We start from the raw sequence: 14,601 nt of genomic DNA, 5'->3' as shown, positions 1-14,601 counted from the left end.
GTGGAACCATTTTTCCAAACCTGATTGTATGTTGGAGATCTGATGTATGGCCAAAGTGAAATCCCTATGATTCATATTTTTTTTCCTACTTATGTAAAATATATCGATTGATAAATCTGAGTAGGAGAAAGCCGTATACTAGCACTGCAAACATGGTAGTGTTGATATAAATGTTTTCAGCTGTAGCGGACAACTGCGGTCAGCTACTCTTGTTTTCTTCTGTGTGGTGCATTGTGCTCATTCTTTTAGACTTAGATATACATGGAAACTCCTGTCTTGACAATAACATTCTCATAGCCTGGAACCACAAAACAAATCTAAATCACACTGATGAAACTGGTTTAGGGCTAGCAGCTTTTCAAAGCAGAACAACTCCCAACAACTGTTGACTCCCTCGGACTATTAGCAAATGCTGGAGGCGCATCTCTGCCTTCTTATAGAGAATTAATTTGACACAGCATTATGAACAATTGAGTGAATAAATTGTGTTTCTGTGGCTCTGGCCCGACAGAAACCTCATCATAAAACCCTTGGTCAGATTAGGACAGCAGTAACTGATATTTAATTGAAGCTAACATTTGAGCCATATGACAGTTCAACTCATGTAGTTGAAATGAGATCTGACCCTTGGTGTCACAGCAGGTTGGCCAGCCTTAGCCTGTGTCAGCACACTGGGACGTGACAAACAGCTCGCTCTACATGAGGTCAAAGGACGCAGCGAGCTGCAAGCATGTTGCAACATAATGTAAACGGAAAGTAACATTAGTTGTGTGAGTGTGAAACACCTATGAGTAGCAGCTTACAGTCTCCGTGGTCTCATTATGCAGCTGGTCAAGGTTTACTCACCGGTGTCGATGGATTTCTCCCTTCACAGACTCCAGCACCATCTGATTATTTCCATGCTTGTCACAGACATACCTTATCTGATGGGTTTGATTAAGGCGGTCGTTGCTCCCTACACTGAATTCTACACTTCACTGATTCAGTGGGGTGGCCAATCTCAAGACGGCTCCACAATCTGCCAAAACCGGGGTTTATGTAATAAATTTGGTTATATGCTAAATGAAAGTGTTTCCCCTCAGCGCCTGGAGGACAGGCTGAGTGCTACAGTAGAAATACAGTGGGGTTTAATGGCTTAACTTCACCTACTGTACTTCCAAGGTGCATGGAGAAGGGGAATAGTCTGAAGAGGTCAAAGCTCCAGGAAGTACTTGTAGTTTAAACAACTTAAAGTTGGTATTTATACTGCACGTGTTGCTGGAGTTTTTCTTCTTTGAATTATTGGTTTCATCATTGGTTTAAATCAATGGGATTATAAAAACAGTAGAAGATCATGTTATCTAGCAGGTCATAGTCAGTGAATTGGATAAATTGGTGCCAAAGGCTGGAAAGATATTAACCTGCCCACATATTTATTATATACTTTGAGATGTGGTTATGATGTAGTCAGATAAAAGTGGACCTCCAGTTAAGATTTCTTTTTCCAAACTCCCACTCAGAGGATGGAATTTGCTCAGGTTTCATCAAAAGTATGGGACTAAGTATGAACCATTTTGTTCATGTGTTAACTGTTCAAATATGGTGTCCGCCGTCGGATATAAATTACCTTGTTGATCTTTCTGCAGCTATCTCCTGATCGATTCCTTTCACCTTCTCCCAGTCAATTCTGTGACGTTTTTGTCCGATGTTCAACTTCAGTTGTTATTGACATTGTTCTGTTGACTATGACTGTTCATTCAGTCTCTAGCCCAGGATCCTTGCTATTTCACAGAGTGTTCCCCACAGCTGTGGCAAGTGATGTCATATATCCCTCCCGTTTTTCCGCTCTAGGGTTTTTGTTGTCAGGGTTTAACAGTTTAACAGCAGAGATCTTCACATCATTATTATTCCTCTTTCCATCATGCCTAATTTACTCAGCTCACATAGTCTTGCACTTTTATGACGAGGAATTTTGACCCTGGGTGAGGGCTTACGGGAATTCTCTTGATGTGTCAGTGGCTCTTCACTGGATTTGATCCCAAATTGTTCACGCAATTCATGGCTGACGCCTCAACCCGCTGAACCACAGGAGTAGTCACTCCTCTGTGTTCCTACAACAAACACGCCTCGACAGAAATCCCAATGCGTCCGCAAGCTCAGCCAGCTAGTTTCCAGCTTGTATCTTTTTTGCTGTGTTTTATAGCATAATTTATGTTGATGTGTCTTATTTGTTGGAAAAACAAGAGCAGCAAGCCGAGCATTGGGCCTGGAGTAATTGCAGGCCTGAGAGCCGGTCGATTGACATTGCAGTGACAGCCATGAAACCAAAACTGACGTCAGGGGACGAGTGTGTCTGTGTCTGTGACTGAGTGTGTTCTTGTGCAGAACATCCCTGCTAGAATAGTGGAACGAATGTTATTCTGACATCTCCGTGACACCAGGAATGATGATAAACGCAGGGACAGATGGACATTTCACAAAGATGAGATCTGTTTTATTAATTTGCTGCTGGATTGGCGAATAATGTGGTTGCTGGACTTTTACGTAATGAGGAAATAAGGCATAATGCAGCCTGCTCTGGTGCAGTTTGCCACAGGTGAACTTGATCCCCTGCTCAGACTTCTGGGCTCTGCCTTCACAGCAGGATGGCAGGTAGGGAAATGCCTATCAAACAATTTTATTTTGTATATATCAAGATTGCAGTGATATGACAATATGGTGTGTTTTTATGTGCGTGCTTCAAAGATGCTGCCATCACTTTATGCTACACAACACATGAATATTGTGAAAGAATTGTTGCTATGACTATCAAGGACATCTGATAATATTTGGTGTTAAGTGTGTATTTATAATGTGAAGTTATTTATGCTCAACAATATGTTGTATTATCTAAAATACAGGAATACACTCATCACACCTTTTCTCCTCCGGTACCACTTCCGATATTTCAACTCTGCTGGTACCAAGTAATGATAAGAACTGATCCAATATCAGTGTTATTTTGGGGGGGGGGGGGGGGTTTGTATGCCTTACTGGAACTCATTGGGATCATTTCAATGTAACATTAGGCTTTAAACACTGAGTTGTCGATCTGCAGTGACTGAATAAATTCACCTGACAGCAGAAACTATTTTGAATAAATATCGTAATGGCATTCAAAAAGAAAACCAATTCCAATAAAATGTACATACAAATAGATTATTCTCTTTAATTTGTTTGTAAGTTTTCTATTTGGTAATAATCTAACCCATCCTACTATTGTTAATGATAGTAATAAATAAACGTAACATGACGTCAGCACGTAGAAACAATTAAGACAAAAAAGGCATAGAAAGACTGGGAGAAAACACACTGTCGCTGTTGTCTCCATCTTGTTATGTCGTGCTGATCAGCAATGCTATTGGCTGCTGCTGGTTTGCCCTCGGCTAATTAGTGGAGGAAGTGGCACACTCCTGCCTTACCGCCGGACTCGATCACTGTATACCAAAAGGCGCCAATTAGTACCATATGAACATGATTAGAGGAGCACTCTGCATGGCCTGTTGCTGGGCAGTGTGTGTGTGTGTGTGTGTGTGTGTTCGTGCCCTTAACCAGCCTGTCCAGTTGCGCACCAATGTGATGTAAGGTTGTTCGATTTTCAGGTCGATTCTGGAGCCAAATCTAGATCTCTACTGCTGGGGCTATAATCACACACTCCCTGCCTCTGTGTGTGTGTTTGTGTGTGTGTGTGTGTGTGTGTGTGTGTGTGTGTGTGTGGTTTGGGTGGATCTGGCCCAGTGTGTTACCCTCCAAACCAGTTTCTAATGATGTTAATGCTGATCAGCCACTGTATGGATTTCTACCCTGCTGGACGGACAGAGCCAATCACTGCACATAGACTTCACAATCAATGCCCTCCGGAGGAGTGAATCAACCTTTGAGGTGCCCTGCACTGCAATTTAACCACTTGAACACTACCCAAGTCACATTCATATTTAAAGGGCCAGGCTGATAAAAAATAGCCATTGGTTCTGTATGTTTGTTCATGGGCAGAGTATTCTTTATCCGCAGTACCACAATTCAAACACCAGAGACAGCAAACAACTGTAAAAGTATTTTGGCCAAACGACAACATTACAACTACAAAAGGTTTTTCCTGCTATCTACTCTACAGTGCATGTACAATTAAAAGTAAAAAGTTCATGCCTGTGCCGTGAGTTATCAGAAGGTATACCTGAAGTAGAACAACAACAAAAAAGGCTGTTAATATACCATTGGCCCCAAAACTATGACAGCAATCAAGATAATGATAAAACTATGGTGGAAACGCTTAATAAATGCACAACTACATCATCTGCATGCATACTTTAGTCAAACAAATATAGCAGACACTCACCATCTACAATATTCAGTAATGACAATTACAGTATGTACAGGATGCACACAGCATCTAATATGGATCAAGGCCTGTAACGTTCAGCCTCCCACCATTTTTATCTCACCGTCTTTCTTCCTTTCTCTCTTATGGCAGCAATCCAAACAGAGTTCTGCTGTTTTCCTCTCCCTGTCGGTCAAAGGTCATTCCGAAAAATAATAACAGCAGCTGGCTTGACTCTGTGCAACCTTCTCCTCCCCTTGACTATATTTAGAGAGACATGAGCTGCTCTGAGATCAGATGTTGATGTTGGACATAGAGTATTTACTCTGGACAACGATCCACAGTGGCTGGTCAGGTGGATGGAAAAAGCAAAGGGCTCTTGGTGGAGGTGTGGCACTCGGTTTCACTCCATTATGGTTGTATATGACAGTGGACATATTTTTTCTAAAAATAAAAACCCTGCACGTTTGCTTTGTGTTGTCTTTCGCTGTATTTCATGTTGTGTTATAATTAGCTTAAATGAGGCGAGGAAGTGCAGTGACTGGATTCTAGAGGTGAGCATGCTCAACACATTGTCTTTGCTGCAATGCTGGAAAACAAACCGCTATACTTTTTCTTGTGCTGTACATTTATCTTTTGGAATTCTATCAGTTTCTGATCTGAAGGATGTGTCTGTTGTTTGAGTGTTTTTTTTTATTTTTTATAATTTTGGACATTTTTAAGCCTTAATTACAAAGAGTGATCACTGGATATGAGGGAGCAGGAGATGCTGTTCATGGTCTTTGAACCAATAGTCTTTCTTGATCTGCACAGATGTGGGTGTCCATGAATTCTCCTGTTCTGCTGCCTGCTCTCTGTGTGCTGTGAAGAGTATATAAGAGTGCGGCCTACAAACCCCACACAGTGACAGTGAAAGGAAAGATCCGGATGAGGGGGAAACGAGGAAGTTATTTTTCTGCTGCTTTCAGATCAAATGTACAATAGGTTTGAGGTGTAAAGCAAACAAACCTTCTTTACTCCCTGAACTCCCCCTCCCCACACACACACACACACACACACACACACACACACATTCATAAAGTGTTCCCTGGTCTGTTTTCTTCCTCTCCTCCTCACCTCTCGTCCCTTCCTGGTGTGATGCTTTCAGTCCCTCGGCCATTTCCCACGCTACAAGGAAAGAAAACAGGAGGGAGCATGTGTGTATAAGTGTGTGGGTTGACCTTTGCCCTAGATTTGTGTCATCCCCATTCCCCATCAGATAACATCTGGCTTTGATAATTGTTTTCTGTATCACTCACATACATAACAGAATGTTCCTTAAATCACCCAGTCCAGGTTCCCATGAGCACTGGACTTAACTTTTTGTGCAGTTCTCTAGGCTAACCCTAAGAAAAAACTTATTAAGAATGACACATTATCCACCTTGGATTACAAATGTTTATTCAGCAGCTTTAGTACAGGGACGTTTATAGACTCACATGGTGTCTGTATGTGTAAAAGTTCACTGTGGTGTTACAGTTAATCCCTTTCGTTCATCTTTAGTCAAAGTGAAGATAAAATAGATTTGTTCCCAAACGTTGGTGAAACCATTCATCTCGGCACTAGACTGCAGTTCATTGTTTTCTCTGTCCAAGACCTAAAGATATTACATTTACTGTTACATAAAATAAAGAAATGCAGCAAATCCTCTAACTAAGAAACTCTGGGTCGGGAACGTGTGGCTTGACTATTACGATTAATCAATTCTCAAAATCATTTCAAATAATGGGGTAATTGTTGTAATCCCAATTTAATCGTATCAGTCAGCTTCCAACAAAGACACATGAGCAAACACTTATCCTGAATGATGATGAAATGGAAAGTTTGTTGAAAACTTTCCATTTCATCATTTTATTTGGTGTCGAGAAAAAAAAAAGCTTCCACTTCTTCAATATCTCGACGAGATGCAAACTAAACATCCTGGGAACAAAAGCAGGGGTTCAAATGTGGGTGTTCGTGTGTGTGCGTGTGTGCGTGTGTGCGTGTGTGTGTGTGTGTGTGTGTGTGTGTGTGTGTGTGTGTGTGTGTGTGTGTGTGTGTGTGTGTGTGTGTGTGTGTGTGTGTGTGGTGTGTGTGAGAGAGACTGAGAGTGAGTGTGAGAAAAGTTTAGTAAAACAGAGTTAAAGAGAGAAAAGGGAGCCGTCATTTACGTCAGAGAAATGGAGAACAATGCTGGAGGCAGGAGACAGAGCAAGGTCAACTTGTTAAAGACGTCAGCCTGTCTGCCTGTCTGCCTGTCTGCCTGTCTGTTTGTTTGCTTGTCTGTCTGTTCAAAGGGAGAATGCCTGTCTTACACAGTTGCAAAAGCAGTGGTATAATAAGTAGTATCAGTTTTAGAGTCGGTACTAGTAGTAGTATTTGTAGTAATAGTCGTAAGAGAAAGAATAATCAGAAGTGATGGTCTATATGTCAAAATGGATGAACACTGAAAACTTTCACTTATTTACTTTGTGCAGAATGGTCAGACATAATACTGAGGACAACCTTTAAATTTAAATTAAAAAAATTCTGGATACGTTCTTATATTACTACCATTATCCTTTTCAATTGTTCTACAACTTACACTCCTTTGCTTCTTGCAGAAGAAGCTTAATGTGCCTCAAGGAGCCATATCATTATCGTCCATTATCTGTTACTCTATATTGCTCACGATGAGAGGAAATACTATGTCACACAGTACGATTACTTAACAAAAACTAATGGCATGTACGTTCAAACTTGCTTATTTAGCATATTTATTGCACCAGCTGGTTTCCCCCACTATACTGCATGGAAGTTACCAACAGAATAACATCATTTGTTTTATCAAATCCTCTCAGACACAATCAAGAAAGATCAGGATACAAGAGACGAGATTTGAGCAAAGCCTCGTTTATGGGACATTGCAGTACCATATTTTCCTCAGTAGTGGGAGCCTTCTCCCTATCAGAAGCCTGTTGGCTTCTGTTACTTCTGAATGGGAATGAATGCCATTGACAAGCAGCAAGCTCCAGTGAACTGCAGCTGCTGCTGAGCTCAATGATTATTATGAATCAGTGAAAATCTATTACCACCAAAAACAGTCGGTAAGCTGAAACACTCTGATTCAATATGTAATTATTCCACCTGCTTTTCTCACTGTGGCATTGCATTACTAAATTGTGTTGTTAACATCATATGACTTCATAAATGGTATCTTAGTGATCTAGTGCATGTGTGGAGTGAATCCTCCAAGCAGACGGTGATGACAGACGTGACGACTGACTTTGGATCTGAAAGAAAACTGATAACAATCAAATCAAAATGAAATAATTCATGTATGCATGAGGTGGGGAGAAATCATCTGCCCCCTGCCTGGGGTTGTGTCTACGTAAGCTCCGTCACAAGTCTTCCAGCTCCCCTCTTCCCTGGCAGGCAAATCTATTTATAGCTTCTGACGTCACTGGTCTCCTCTGATGGAGCCTCGTCACGGCCCACTACACTGAGCCAGGGGGAGGGTGGCGGTGTAAAATAGGGTTGGGTGTGGTGTAGTGAAGGGGGGGGGGGGGGGGGGGGGGGTGCTATCACTGAGGTAAGCCCTGGTGCAGCCCTCCCCCTCCTCTCTGCCATGTCACACCAATCAGGTGTGAGATGCTGGGCCACATCACTGTGCTGGATACAGCCTTACTGATCACCACCCCCACCACCACCACCTCCTCCTCATCATCTCTCTGTCTGCCTCTTTCTGCTTCTGTGAATTAGGTCTTTCATTCAGTAGTGATTGCATAATAGCCATCTTTAATTTATCAGGCACTGCTATTGCTGGAGTGCTGGAGGCATGTTGAGCTAAAAATAGAAGCAGAAGCAACCTTCCAGTGCTCCGTTTTCTATTGTTATGACCAAGGAGAGAGGGAGGGGGGGTTCTAACAGATACCAATAGATCTAAGTGATGAAGACAAATACACAAAAATACCATAAAATGACCACTCAAGTATCACAACACAATGGTGCTTTGAAATTTAATTTCCACCATGGGGCATTATTTAGTGATAATCTAATAATAAAGACTACCGGTATGCTTTTTGTGCTAGAATTTAGGGAATTTAAGAATTTAAATAGTTGTAACCAGGTTGCTGGTTTCATTTTTTTCAAAAAGAGTGTAACATTCAAGTCATTGCATTCTTAAACCAGGCATAGCCCCGCTGGGGGAATGTGAGACTTAAAATGGAAAGCATTCACTCTTTTTAATTGTTTCAAAGGGAATTTGTTAAGTGAATGTTTGCGATACCAAACAGTCTATTTCACACTGACCTCATTCTGGAATGATTTTAAGGGGATAGGACCGGGTCAAGCTGATACCTTTTGGTTACAGATGTTGGACTGAATCCAGCTGACAAAAAAAGGCAGATTTAAAAAAAAATCTGATTTCATTTTGATCATACCAATAATATCCCATTTTAATACTCCTAGACCTTAAGAACATTGTAGAGGAATAGGGGTGCCTTTCAGTGTGGTGGCTGCGATGGGAGGGGTGACGTACTATGCATGAAGTCAGTGTTGACGTCACACAAAGATAGAGGGAAAGGTGTGTGTGTGTGTTAGTCAGTGTGTGTGTTTGATTGCGAAAAGCAAGTAATCACAAGGTCAACTGTATAAAAAGACTCACAGAGCAGAATATTTCAATCTAACCTTTTTATCCGTTTTATACCAAGTAGAATGTTTCATACTGTCGCATGAATATTTACACAGATCCTGTTCCTGTGTTCGTTTCTGTCTCCTCTCTTCTTTGTGATTGTTTGGGATACGTTGTTGTAAAAAAACAAATATTGATTATTAGATGCCTTGTAGCCTTTTGCATGCTGTACTTGTAGCTTCAGTCACTCTGCAGAGGCTTTATCATAGGTCGCTTATCTTAGCCTTGTTTTATCCTTGTCTTAGGTTTTTATCTCCATGTGGCGTCAGCAGCTGCAGGTGTGGTGTTATCTTTAGTATCAGATTATTCGGGTGTCACAGGGTTTGGATGAAATACTGAGAGATGATCTCATCAAAAATGCATGTGTGTTTGCTTGCAATTACAGTGTATCTTTACATTTATTTATTATGCTTTTATCTCATGGTTTTTTCTTGCAATTGCAATGAACTTGGTGGCTGCTTTCCATATGGCACATTGTACTCCCCTTTTCATATTGAGGTATGTAAATGTAGTTTAGTAGCATCAGCAGTAATAATTGTAGTGTTAACGTTTTTTTGGAAAGCTTTATCGTAGGCAACTATCGTAGGAATTTACAGGAATAATGAATTGATACACAACATCAATTGTAACTGTAGTGTTTATGTATTTCTTCTCCCTCTCTCTCTCTGTAGTTTTGATGTGGAAAATGGCTTGTCGGTGGGTCGCAGTCCGCTGGACTCTCAGACTAGTCCGGGTTCTGGTCTGGTACTTCAGGGCAACTTCCCCCACAGTCAACGCCGCGAGTCCTTCCTCTACCGCTCTGACTCAGACTTCGACCTTTCACCCAAAACCATGTCCCGTAACTCATCCACTGCCAGTGACCTGTGAGTATTTTACAGTGTGGGTTTGCTGATTTGGAAGGAAATCTATTTGCTTCACAGTGCAAAAAGAATTCGGATAACAGCAGATGATGGAAGGCTTTAAAGACGTGCATGTTATTATTATTTTTTTTTCATCTGGGTCCAGATTAGGTACTGGTGCTGGATACCAACACATCACTTAATCTTCATATTTCCCCAATTCACTAAGTAGAGGTGTGTCTCCACGGTGAAACAATAGTATAGTATTTATTAATTAAGTTGTTTGGGAAAGAAACTGATATAATATATAGATTCAGTTCACATATATTGTATCATTACTGTTATGGGTTACTAGGGAAACAATGGAATTTATTGTCAATATTTATTCATGTCCTGTTTGCACTCTTAAAAAGTTCATTTTTGGCTTTAAAGACGCTAAAGCCGAAACTATATTCCTTGCCCAGAACTAGTTTTTCGTCCAGTTTCTGCCTGTTTATATAGACCTCTCTGTGCAGCTAGCAGTCTCTTTGAAGCCAGAGTGTAAATGGGGCCTCGACCACCAATAGCTGTCGCTCCTTTGTTTTCAAGGGAGGAGGGGTTGAAGCATTGGGAAGTCAATTGGCTACCTCGGTGAGACATAACAGTGTGGAGACTGCTGTGGTCTTTCTGTCCATCTCTTTGGGCTGTGCCATGTTGTCATGAACTTATTACTCTTCCACCTCCAACCCACTTACACATCTCCTTTCCCTCACCACGACGTGGTCCGAATTTATCACCCCAGCAAAGTATTTTTAACAGTCCCAGCAAGCATTTGATAGATGCTCATCTGTTATCACAAGATATAACATTTAGCAATTTGATAGAATGCCTTTTTGGTATTGGAAAAACATTAGGTACAGGCTGTCATTACTAGAGTTATTCAATGTCAAAATGTTTGCTGGACAGGCTAACTCTTGCCCTGTACTTCTCTCTGGCAGCATGGATTCAACCCTGAAATCTGATTGGTAATAAGGTGCATGATGAGACCCTAACCCTTCCAGAAACCCGTACCTCTCAAACAGTTGGCAGCACCCCATGCACGAATACCTAGTTGTAGTTGTACATATATAAAGCTTGGAGGCAAACTTTTCCTATCTGCATTAAGTGATGATTTGGACCCTCATAGAAACACAGGCCTGACATTGAGTTATTAAGTTCTTAAAATGGCAATATTTGCCTACTTACAGACTCTGAGGATTAACTACAATCTGCATCTTTGCCTCTAAGGAATATCTGTATAACTAAAACAATCTCCTCTTCGTATGTCCAGCGTGATATAAGCGACCAACCTAAGGTCACAGCCAACTGTATTCCTTCCTCTTCCTTTACAGTCCTCACCTTAAAATGATGACAGCGTTTGTGTTTTCTTTTTGTATCACATGTTTTCTCACACTGCTTTTTCACTGGATGTCTGTCTGTAATATGTGCAGGCATGGAGAAGATATGATAGTGACGCCGTTTGCACAGGTTAGTACCATTTGAGATTGATGGTTCTGTAAGACCAGAAATTTCCAGGATGTACTGGCCGCTTTCATTAGATCTGTCAAAAACAGAATCCAAACAGATAACTTGGACAGAGAGGGAACAAACAGCAATATGGACAGTTTTACAGTAGAAACATGGTACCATAACATGTTATTAATAATGTTGTTTTTGTGAAGACTCTACTTATTCCATTTGTTAAATTAAAGGGATCATGAAACTATATATATGAACGTTGTTTAAACTTAACTTGACAGACAATCCTCAGTGGAGTCTTCACCAAGCCCATCGTAGAACAAGCTGCTGCAATAAGCAGCGTCCATATCTGCGTACTCCTGATGAAATCGTATTCATTTGATTGAGTCATTACTCCAGCTGTTAATCTAGAATCCAGTCAATGTCAACACCCCAGCTAGTTTTCAGTTTTCTCCCAAGCTTAAAGGAAAACACCACCGCATTTCCATACTGAACTATGTTCTGCTCTGATCTTAGACGAGGTGATACATACCTCCCTCTCCTCTGTGCGTGCACTCAATGGCTCTTGCGCGCACTCCGTGCAGTGCTAATTTGCTAGCATGTAGCATGTCCCAGTATATTCCTTAGGATCCAAAGGGGGGTGAAGTTAGAAGCGACCAAGCACTTCCACGTTGTCCCTATTTAAATACGGTTACGTGAGTAGTTACACGACCCAAGTTTGGTTACACAAAATGAAACATGCCAATTTTTCTAAGCGGATAACAAAGATAACTATATAGTATGGCGGAATAACAACTGGAAGCACTTCGACGTCGGCGCAGTAATATCATCACTCAAAACATGACGGGACTATATACCTTCTGCTTGTTTTCACAACCCTGTACGATGCACGTTATAACCATGATGTTTGATTGTTCACAAACTATCTTACTACAACCTGATGCTTCCTCAACTGTGCACAAACTACTACAGGTAGTGCAGGCGACGGCGTGCAGGTCACGTAGGTTCTATTGACGGAAGTAAGAGGGGGAGCGGAGTGATGATATTACTGCGCCGACGTCGAAGTGCTTCCAGTTGTTATTCTGCCATACATTATATAGTTATCCTTGTTATCCGCTTAGAAAAATTGGCATGTTTCATTTTGTGTAACCAAACTTGGGTCGTGTAACTACTCACGTAACCGTATTTAAATAGGGACAACGTGGAAGTGCTTGGTCGCTTCTAACTTCACCCCCCTTTGGATCCTAAGGAATATACTGGGACATGCTACATGCTAGCAAATTAGCGTTGCGTGGAGTGCGCGCAAGAGCCATTGAGTACACGCACAGAGGAGAGGGAGGTATGTATCACCTCGTCTAAGATCAGAGCAGAACATAGTTCAGTATGGAAATGCGGTGGTGTTTTCCTTTAAGGTGTTAGGGCATCACATGCTTCTGTTTGTACTTCTCTCTTGTTCCCTTCTTAGGTTCTTGCCAGTCTACGAACAGTTAGAAGTAACTTTGCTGTTCTGACACATCTGCAAGATCGTGTAACAAACAAGTAAGGAAAAGGAAACCCACACTGTTTGACTGCTTGTTTTCTTCTTGTTCTACTGACACCTTATCTGATTACTTGTTCCAGGCGGGCGACAAGCAGCAACCAGCCTTCCATGTGTAAGCCATGTCTTACAGGTCAGTGTGAATATCTGTGTGGGGATAAAATGAAAATGAAATCTCAAATATTGTGTCAAATACATAACGACCCCGTGACCTTTCAGAGGAGCCCTACCAGAAGCTGGCGGTGGAGACACTGGAAGAGCTGGACTGGTGTCTGGACCAACTGGAGACTCTGCAGACGAGACACTCGGTTGGCGAGATGGCATCCAATAAGGTGAGACGACATCTGCCTCATCTTCAGAGAGAACCTTTAAACACAGCATTCACAACATCAATATAGCAGCAAACCACCATGTGTGGAGAGAGTTCTCATGCTTTTACCTGTATATACTTGTTTGGGTTCAAATCAGACGTTGCCAGAAATACTCTTGATCATAAACGGCATCTCTCTCCATCAAACAGTACATCATCATCTCCTGACTTCCCTCCTTCATGCTTTTCCCCACTGTCTGGCTGCTACACACAGTCCTCCTCCCTCTCCCAGTCAGCCAATCAGATCCCTCTTGTCCACCCAGCCCCTGAAGCCAGAAGAATCTGATTGGACAGAGGAAGAGGAGCAGCATGCAGGGCAGGGGAAGGGGGTTCCTCACAGCCTCTCTCTCCCTCCAAATGTTTCTAATTGACACTGTGTGATAGTAGTTGGAGGAGTCCACATCCGTTCTCCCCCGTTGGTAGACCACATCCCCAACCTCCCCCCCACCTCACCCACCCCACTCTTCCCGTCTGACACCCCTTCACCTCCAGGACAGGACTGTGGGAACTTTTATTTCCAAGCGGACTTCTTTTCACGTTCAAACCCTCCCTGCGGAGTGTGTAGCCGAGCTGAGCGAGCAGCCCGTCACCAAGCAAGCAAACTTGCCTGCTGGTTGTTGTGGATTTATAGCGACCTCTAACATCAACATGCGTGGGCTGACATGCCTGTGTCGGCTTTCTGCGCTTGTCTGTGCCGGAGACTCAGACAGGTGAGCGACGGGGAGCGCTGCCTGCCTTGTTTACAGTGAGATCTGCAGGGGGGCTGAATGCTGAGTGAGTGTGCCCATTGGATCTGACTCAAGAGTGGATTCACACATGGGCTGAATGTGTGTGTCGCGCCTATGCATGCATGTGTGCGAAGGTGTATGAGAAACAGAGATAAAGGGGAAAAGTCAGAGGACAACTATGGTAGAGGGAGCAGCTGTCATTGTAATTTAGAGCGTAAACTACGGGTGATTGTGTGCATTAAATAAGTTGGGCAGAAAATCTGAGGAAAAGCACGATAGAGGGAGCAACTGTGTTGAGAAGCTCCAGGAGAAGTTAATAAGTAGACATTTAAAGACACAGGGCTGTGTTTCATGTTGTATGTTTTTGTTCGCTCCCATATGTGTGTCCCATAGTAGCCACTGCAGCATCACTCTCTCACCCAGATTCCCTCCCTCCCTCGCTTACTCACCACGTGCCAGAGCTGTTACATAATCAGTGTGGAAGCTGCTGCTGCTTCTACAAAACTCAGGGGGAACACTCAACATTTGTGTTGGGAAAAAAAGACAACAAGACATTTTTACTAGTGATTTCTTTACAACCACAGTGTAGATTCCTCCTGTGTCT

At 42.2% G+C, this 14,601-nt stretch overlaps 1 protein-coding gene across 8 annotated transcripts in view; it reads left to right on the top strand.

Annotated features, from left to right (window-relative positions):
- Positions 1–14,601, top strand: part of LOC311015311 (3',5'-cyclic-AMP phosphodiesterase 4C-like) — an 82,140-nt gene that overhangs the window by 56,562 nt on the left and 10,977 nt on the right. For 6 of the 8 annotated variants that reach the window (XM_084012441.1, XM_084012442.1, XM_084012443.1 and 3 more), the window contains 6 exons: positions 9,698–9,889; positions 10,454–10,495; positions 11,335–11,371; positions 12,828–12,901; positions 12,983–13,032; positions 13,119–13,231. In XM_084012441.1, coding sequence (XP_083868567.1) covers positions 9,698–9,889; positions 10,454–10,495; positions 11,335–11,371; positions 12,828–12,901; positions 12,983–13,032; positions 13,119–13,231 — 508 coding nt within the window. The remainder of the gene's footprint in view (positions 1–9,697; positions 9,890–10,453; positions 10,496–11,334; positions 11,372–12,827; positions 12,902–12,982; positions 13,033–13,118; positions 13,232–14,601) is intronic. The other 2 variants (XM_084012446.1, XM_084012445.1) reach the window with 1 other exon arrangement.

The sequence above is a fragment of the Eutrigla gurnardus genome (genome assembly GCF_963514095.1).
Source record: "Eutrigla gurnardus genome assembly, chromosome: 6".
Taxonomy (NCBI): domain Eukaryota; kingdom Metazoa; phylum Chordata; class Actinopteri; order Perciformes; family Triglidae; genus Eutrigla; species Eutrigla gurnardus.
The sequence above is the reverse complement of the archived record's forward strand: the minus strand, read 5'-3'. Positions and strand labels throughout refer to the sequence as shown.